The sequence below is a fragment of the Triplophysa dalaica genome, chromosome 4 (assembly GCF_015846415.1).
Source record: "Triplophysa dalaica isolate WHDGS20190420 chromosome 4, ASM1584641v1, whole genome shotgun sequence".
Taxonomy (NCBI): Eukaryota; Metazoa; Chordata; class Actinopteri; order Cypriniformes; family Nemacheilidae; genus Triplophysa; species Triplophysa dalaica.
The window spans coordinates 1,977,501-1,986,320 of NC_079545.1; the positions used below are offsets into that span (position 1 = coordinate 1,977,501).

General features: G+C 35.3%; 1 protein-coding gene across 2 annotated transcripts; it reads right to left on the bottom strand.

The window, feature by feature from the left end:
* Positions 1–2,164: 2,164 nt before the first annotated feature.
* On the bottom strand, positions 2,165–8,480 carry tnfsf13 (TNF superfamily member 13). Of its 2 annotated transcripts, none has more exons than XM_056746411.1 (11): positions 8,150–8,480; positions 7,975–8,049; positions 7,776–7,857; positions 7,421–7,584; positions 7,187–7,339; positions 5,439–5,652; positions 3,970–4,069; positions 3,821–3,871; positions 3,611–3,729; positions 3,400–3,541; positions 2,165–3,248 (listed from the first exon to the last, which is right to left on the bottom strand). In XM_056746411.1, exons 1-11 carry the CDS (start codon positions 8,182–8,184, stop codon positions 3,139–3,141), a joined length of 1,245 nt encoding a protein of 414 aa, XP_056602389.1. In that variant the 5' UTR covers positions 8,185–8,480; the 3' UTR covers positions 2,165–3,138. The 2 variants fall into 2 exon arrangements, with proteins under 2 accessions (XP_056602389.1, XP_056602390.1); XM_056746412.1 differs by having other exon boundaries at positions 3,821–3,868; positions 8,150–8,479.
* Positions 8,481–8,820: the final 340 nt, after the last annotated feature.

Here is an 8,820-nt window from a genome sequence, read left to right on the forward strand (position 1 = left end):
GTTCAAATGTCTTTAAGATTTAGAAGAGATTCTATTTTTACTCTCAGCTTGAAAACACGAATAAATGTTAAACCGAAGTTAAAAAAGCACAAGAAGTTAACTCCAATGCTCAAACTAGTATTTCAGCTTGACTTAAATTTAAATTTATGACATGTAATTAAATCATTTTGGTAATTTTACTTTATTTATTCCATTGCGTTAAAAATAAGCTTTAATGTACTTACAAATATTTTTGTAATATTGATTTAATATTGTTATAAAATATCATAATCATTTTGAGTAAATATCCATGTCCTTTTTAAAGCGTTTCAACATTTGGTGGTTCATATACCCAGGTCTATCTTCAAGTTTTTAAAGCATTGCTTTATTTTTAGTGCATGATTTTTCATAGTCAGGTCAGGATTGTCACATCTATAACGGTACGTCATAATATAATATTATATTATATAATATGTCATATTCCTCATAAATGGACAAATGAAAATGAAAATAAAGTAACTGTTTTTATGTTCTGTGGAGAAACTTTTTCATATATTGGGTAATATTGCTTCCGGTTTGTGCAATTTAATTCACAGAAAAGTTTGTCGTCTTCCAAAAGACCTGTCCTTTTTTGTCACATCCATAACGCATGTTTATTTCCATTTTTTTAAATAGAAAATTTGTCAACAAGGGTTTGGTAAAATATAAAGACATGGTTCAATATATTTGCAAGTATTTTTTTCCCATGTTCCCTGATGTTTGCTGTAAAAAACTCAAAGTTTTCTTGAGACTGGGTAACATTTACTTGATGATTTAGTCTTGATGAGGTTTCATAAACTTATCTCTTTCCAGCAGATATATGTGAAATTGACAAATCTTTAACTGAACCAGTTAAAACGTTTGTGTCTATAGAAATGCTTGAGGACTAATATTATCAAAAATGGAAAGTTTTGATTTGAAAACTATAATATTTAATATAAAAAAAATCTATATATATATATATAATATAATCAATTAAAATTGACTAATATATCACTGAAATTCCAGTTTTTGTTTTCTGTAGCATTGAACACTAAACACATTTACAGTTACTTTTTAAATATCGTTACTGAGTGTCCGTGATTTAACCTGTTAATGTTATCATGAATGAGTCACGAGGACACATGGCACCATTTATTGAGAGAAACCCATAAACATTGTCAGTGCGCTGGAATTCTGAAACTATAATCACAACTACTGTGAGTAATGACAAACACAGCCATCCTGTCCGGAGCCACAGGACCGTGTGCAGTGTGTGTGTGTTATTACATCAGCGACCACAGTCCTGACCCTGTCAGACAATAAAGGTTACCCAGAGCCCCAAAATGAGAGGAAGATGTTTTTTTTTCTCTTTTTTGTGTTTTATTCCTCTGAGTGGAGGCTTTTCCGACCTCTGCATGCAGGAACTAGAATTGAGGAAGCCACTGTTTGAGCACAGAACGATGAAACACAAATACACAACGTCTAACCTGCTTTTTTACCTCTCTCACACACACAATAGCTCCAAAAAAGACACAAAATATCAAATATCATGACACTTGCAAACTTTTAAGTAATAATTATTCACCTCTTGTTTACACATGTGTCCTTTCAAATTAACCAGAGGTCCATTTTTAACAATACTTATATTATTTTATCAATAAAAATCTAACAATCCTATTAATGAAATGTTATGCTTGACTTGCTGGGTATTCTAAAACAAAATTTTAGTTAAAAACATAATTATATTAAGTATGTTTTAATAATTTATTTTCAGAAAATCTACTAAGCCACATATTCCTTTTTTCAGTGTACTACAATTCAATTTGGTTTGCTGTTTTGTTATCATTGTGTTGTTCGCTGTAACTGCACCTTCTTTGTTCTGAGGTATTTCAACTGATGAAAAGTTTGGGTTTTAAACTCTCCAGCATACAATTTAATCTCGGTGATTTATGAACAATTCAGCCAGATAACCTTGGCTAGGAAGGTTATCCAGGGAAATGATGGGAAAAGTTAAAAGGGCACATCACATCGTCCAGGGCTGAGAGTTTAGCAAAGGAGATTTCATTTAATGGATTGTGAGACCGAACGTTCCCAAAGATGTACTTCCTGATAAAGTGTTGACTTACTATCACACAGACACACATACCTCTGAAACATTCAATAACTGTTGGCTTTGACATTTATTTGTTAGATAACTATTGTATTAATGCATTTTAGATCTAATTAAAACAAGCTTTGTCAATTGCCTGTATTCTTGCTAGATAAAAACAACAAGAGATTTGAGTCACAGTAGATGTCTATCAATTTATAAGACATTGTAAAAGTAGCTGAAATGGTAGATGCCTTCTCGATATATAAATAACATAAAAAGCAATTAAAGTATATTAAAAAGCATTGCATTGGACAGCGTATTATTTACTTGTAAATGTGTTAAAAGTGCTGTCCAACGTTTAAACACACATGTGTATTATTGTTAACACGTAGTATTAGTTCATGCAAACTGTTTAAGATGAAAAGGAGATTCTCATGAAATTACCCTTACAGAGATGCGAGATGTGCTGATACTGCAGTACATTCATTGTATCAGATGGTTATGTCATGGTATTATGAATCACACTCTAATGTACTTTGGAGTATTTCTTGGTTATACTTAGTAATACTTTTACGGTCCATATTGTTTTTCAATGTGTTTTCATCCATGTTTGTTGCTTGTTATCTATTCAGAAGTTTGAGCTAACACACAAATATTATACAGATTATATCCACGGCAAACGGCAAGTACCATTTCTAATACGGCAGTGTTTCAATTGACCACTAGGTGTCGCCAATGCACCGCTTAAAAGTGCTCGGATGGTTTTTGCAATGCTTTGAGAATTAAAGGATAGTTTGGCCCTATTGTTTTTCATCATGTACTTCCCCTCATGTCCTTATCATTGCAAACTTGTATGACTTTCTTTTTTCGGCAAAGCACAAAGATATTTTGAAATATAAAAAAACAAAAAAGCTATTGACTTTCATTTTAAAAACACAGGTTTTAAATGATATGAGAATTGTTAGAATTTTTGTAGAAGTATTTGGAATGCAGTAGCAAATGTCCCGAAAAGTAATATTATATTTATTCAATCAAATGTGTGTGTGTCATATGTTCAGAATGCCCATGAAGGTAGCGTGAGCAGTAAGGATGAGTTCTGCAGATCTGCGAGGGACGGCGAGCTGAAGAGTGGATCCAGACTCCAGAAAGTGAATGCCTACCACACAAACACATAGTTCATTCTCAGAAACAATCATTTGTCCTAATCATCTGACAAATAACCTAATTTACATGATGTTATTTATAATCCTTCAAACTGAATCTGAGTGGCCTGTGACTTTTTAAACATCATCGTCTTGTGATCTTACCAGCGGTGTAGCACGTGTTAGACGGCGGATGGCTGACATTACTGGGCGTGCTCTTTAGACACTTCATCAGCTTAGACTCCGCCCCTTTGAATTTCTTTGTGATCACATGACCCATCACCAAAGTGTTGTGTTTATAAAGGACCTGTGGTGAGTAACAGGTTACTGCATGTGTTTTATTGATACGGTAATAATAGTGCCAAATACTACCAACCTGACTGTATATAAAGTAAGTGCCCTCGGTCACCACGGTTACCGTGTCACCTGATACCTGGAGTGCGTTCCCTCGGCTCTGCCCAACGGCCCAAGACAGAACAGTGATGTCATCCTCATCTGAGAAATAAATGAGTAAAATGAGAATCCAGTGAAACTTCAGTCTCAGTGAAAGTACTCAATTATACAAATCTTTCTATAAAACACTCACTGCAAGACCGAGATGACACTGGAACAAGATGGAGAAACGTGTGATGCTCTGCTAAAAGAAATAACAACTTTTTGTAAGAAAAAGAAATGATTTCATTTTTAATATATCTTTAACGTGCATACTGCTGGAGAGTTGAGAGCATTACTCACTGTTTCGTTTCTGTCTCTGTTTCTTCAGCTCGGTCACATCTCTCTTGTCTCTGTTGTCTTTGGGTGTCTTTCTCTCAGAGAATCTGTCATACCCGCTCACCTTTAAGCAGGATGTTTAGGAAATGAGATGGAGGTCAATGCTGTTAACAGACAGACAGACTGAAAAGCCAGACAAACAGATAGACGAACAGATGGATAGATAGATAGAAAGAGACAAACGGACGGACTGACAGAAATAAAGTCAACAGACACATAGATGGATGGATGGATAGAAAGAAAGAATAAAAGACAACAAATAAATAGATAAACAATCAGCAGACAGAAGGACAAAAAGAGAGATCGACAACCAGAAAGACAGTAATTAGATATAAAGACACATAGATAGATGGATCGATGGATAGAAAGGGCGGACGGACGGACAGAAAGAAAGAACGACAACAGATACATAGATAAACCACAGAGGTGTTAGGAGAGTAGAGTTGAGTACAATTAAAATTGAGTACTTGTAATTTTACTTTATTACAATTTTGAAGAAAAACAAGTACTTTTTACACCTTACAATTTCATTTATACTCATTACTCAGTACTCATTTTTGGGTTCTCTTCCCTAACAACTAATAAACCAACTGAATTGCCCTGATAACCAGTTTAATTTAAATGTTAGGCTATTTATTCAGCCAATGAGATTCGTTTTAACATTTAAAGAAAATGGCCAGACATGTTCAGTGGTCCTTCTGAAGTGACTTCATGTCACATCATTTACCACAATGCACATCACCTTACTTGACCAGAGAGAAATAATCAATGGAAGAAAATGGAGGAACACGATTCAGCTGCTAATACTGTTCAAAATCTGCCAAAGGACCGAGAGCACCCGTGGACTTCTTGTAGTGGAATGACTAAGGATACGCAAAAGTTGAAATGTGTTCTTTGTCTCCCACTCACCAAGGACATATCTGCCTATCTTGACTCGGAACAATTAGCTTCTCGGCTTCTGCTGAAGTTAAACCAGAGGTTTTATAACCTTGAGTAGCATGTTGCATATTAGAATAGGCATGTCTAGTGTAAAACTGCTGAGTTAAATAAAATTCAATCAGTTCTAAAGCAGGATGAAATTTCTATAGTTTTATAGTTACATTTACTTTTACTCAAGTACAATTTTAATTTGGTACTTTTTTACTTTTACTCGAGTATGTTTCTGGCCAGATTCTTGTACTTTTGCTTGAGTAAAATTTTCACTCATTACTTCTTCTTACACTTGACTAACATTTTTGAGTACTTTTTACACCTCTGATAAACAATCAGCAGACAGAAGGACAAAAACACAGATCGACAACCAGAAAGACAGTAATTAGATATTAATACAGCGAACAGACAGACAGAAACGAAAGAAAAACGTAGAGCAAAAAGACAGACGAACAGCCGACAGACAGACAGGTGATGCGTTAAACATGAAGCCACTCACCTACCCCGCAGCACGCGCAGCCCGACGCGCAGTCCCGTGTATCGCGAGGCCTGAAGCGATGTTTGATTTCAGTGATTTCCGCCCTGAGCATCCACACATGAGTCCACTGAATGAACGTCACAGTGACACAGGTGCACAGAAGAACGCACACGAACACCTTCACCTTACAGACTGAAGCGCGAACGGGAATAATCATCATGTGACGGGATAACGGGAGTCTGAAACGCGGACGACAATGAAGACTTAACTTTCGCTTTCGCAACTTTCAGCAAAAATGCGGGGGTGGAAAAAACTGGTCACCGATGATGAACAATTCTGCTTTCATTTGATTTGATCTGAGTCGTTATGATATAAGAATAGTAAAAAAAAGACCCTAAACGAATAAAATTAAACCATACGCTAGGAAAAGACTGGACAAATGAATCCAGGAGTATCCTCAACATTGCCAAACTACATCAAAATCGGTCATTCTTTAATTTGGGTGGCAAATGAGAGGCAATTTTTTTAAATTGCTTGCTTATTTTCTTTTAACATTTATTGCATTTAAAATTAGTTTAATAACATTTTGATTTTTTAACAATTTTAATCAAACACATGTGAAACTACCATTTATGTTTATGGTGTTACCAATATTTGAAGTAAAACTTTTTGGTTTGCTCTGAAAGGAGCAGGGATATGCAATTTACATAATTATTAATAAATAAATAAATTACAGTGTTCTATTGGCCTATTAAAGTAGTATGTAACTATAGTTTAACTACAACATTTAGGCCCAGTTTCACAGACACAGCTTAGTTTAAACCAGTACCATGCCATAGTTTAATTAAGATAGTTATGGCTTTTATAAAAACGCCTAATAATAATACATTACTGGTGTGCAATCTTGAGACAAATCAATGGCACTAATTTAAGATGTTTCTGGGCAAGTTATATTGCGTTAAGACAGGTCACACATTCCTTTAGGACTATCCTCAAGCATGGTCTGTGAAACCGGGACATTAAGTAGAATAAAAATAATGCATCAATACAAACAGCTTAAGACATCTATAAGAATATTTATATTCAGTTTAAATGATAAAATTACATTAATTATTTTCTATAAACTCTATAAATGTAATAGGAATACATTAGGGAGCTTATCAATAAAAACTTTAATAATCAAAACGTGACAGCATTTTAAATCTTAACTGGAAAAAATGGCAATGCAGTAAAAATCCCCTTTTTCACAAATAATTTGTAAATGGCCAAACTGAACACATTGGTTTTGTTCATATGTGGCTTCACAGAAACGCACAAGTCTTTGACTTTTCTTCTTTAAGTTATTCACCACGTCTACTGTATCTCCAACTGTTAACTGTTACGGAACATAAGGAACTTTTCATATACACACTGCTAAGAAAACGTTTTATACCATAACTGCAACTATTAAAATGACGTACTTAAATTCTTCAACAACAGTACATTTTACCAAAAGAAGAAACCTATATTCGCTGATACAAAACTCCATCAGCGGAGACTCATTTCTGTCAATCATATAACTGTATGTTTTGAAAGACCATTTCATCATAATCCCTTCTGAGAACCCCAGCAGATATCTCAGAATTCCCCGTGCCACAAGCAGGGGCCATCGTGAACGATCTATGAGCTGTTCCTTCAACAAATGACATCATGGGATTTCCTCCTGGGGCCAGATCAAGCACCTGCTCGCAACCTGTGAATAAGAACTGAAGGAAAACGTCAGTCACGACTCACCTGGTTAAAGCCTTGACGTTTATGTCAAATAACACAGCATTGAGCCTAACATCAGCTGTAGGACCAAGATGCTGTTCATTCCTGATCTCCTTGAATTGCTGTGGAACTCTGGTCTCCGTGGCTGTGGCACCCCACCATCTGTCCTCCTTCAACCTGGAACAACAAAAACTCACCTATCATTAGCCTTAATTTTTATTCTTCAAATCCATCCCATAATTCTTCTCTCTCTCTCACTCATTTATATGACGCTGTCTTGTCTGCAGGTCTCCTATATGTTGCAGAACGTTTGCAGCATGTTTGTTGAATATCTGGTCTCTCCTCCTCCTGCCCATCAGCTGTGAAGGCCGCGGCAGCATCTCGTGGGTCAGGCATTCACTCGCTGCGTCGTGTCTGCCCACCTGCATGAACCAGATGAGTTTTTACAGAGTTTTATGGGTTTTGTGCAATGGTACCATGTTAAATTATGAATCTTAACATTTGATTTCCATAATGGTTATTCAAAGATAACAAACACAGGTTTTATGTGATGTTGACTTTACATTTGTCTTTTACAATTTTAAGAACAAGATCAAATCTTATAGACACTCACCAGTCCAGCAGGCACACCTACATCTATATTTAACGTCAGTTGTGACGCTTGAACAGATTCATGTCCGTAAGAGTCGTCAGTGCTGACATCAAAACAAGCATAAACAGCTCATATTTGTGCAAAGTTTCACATTTCGTTATAATAAACTGTCGTTCAACTCTTTTGTAACAGGATAAGACAATTAAACGAGTATTTTTACCTCGGCACGTGCATTTCACTCCTCATGAGAGTATCTTCAGTCTCCTCACTGTAACGATTCACTTCCTTTGATCTCCTGGAGGACCATAACAACACAAACTACAGCTGACAACTCTATAATAAACTTCATGATATCACAAATTTGACTAAATCAATAGTGGGAAATAAACTCTTACTTCGCAAAAGGGGGATACGGGTCAAAATCCTCCATTTCAGATTGTAGGCTACTGACTGACAGATATTTTCTCGTCAAGATCGATATAAAATACGAGATATTGTAGGCTCAGCTAGCAAGAGTATTGTAAATTACACAGGTAAAAAAATATGAAACTATAAATGACACTTATGAATGATATCCAAACAGATCGTGTGGTATAAGCGCTTCAAAAAGTTGTCTGAGCATCAGATTTGACAGAAAGTGTGCAACGCGCGCGCGCCACCTTGAGGGCAGCGCATGATGGCTACAAATAACTTTTTTCATTTTGTAAACAATAAAAATAAAGTGATACAAAAATATTGGAACGGGTGAATGGGATTTTTCTGGCATGAGATAATTGGGACTATTTTAACTAAAAGAAAATGATTATTTTTTAGTTTATTAGGAGCGGACTTCAACAACAACACAGTCCAAGTACAATCAACAGTGCAGTACAATAAATGAACTGAAAATAACTGATATATAGAAAATGAATCCCTTTTCTATTATATGAATGACAAATAGTCTTAATATATTTTTAAGTACCAAAACAAAGCTTGGTGTTACTCTATTTAAATGTTTAAACATGCAATGTAACATTGAAATTAAATGAACTAAAACTTTATGAATAAATTAAACAATTTTCCTACA

What these genes read in the sequence shown, in the direction of transcription:
- tnfsf13 (XM_056746411.1), bottom strand. Translation starts at nt 8,184, where the DNA reads ATGGAGGATTTTGACCCGTATCCCCCTTTTGCGAA. An exon ending in AGTGAAATGCACGTGCCGAG is followed by an intron (nt 7,858 to 7,974) that starts GTAAAAATACTC and finishes TTTTGATGTCAG; the next exon opens with CACTGACGACTCTTACGGAC. An exon ending in ACAGAGACAGAAACGAAACA is followed by an intron (nt 3,872 to 3,969) that starts GTGAGTAATGCT and finishes TATTTCTTTTAG; the next exon opens with CAGAGCATCACACGTTTCTC.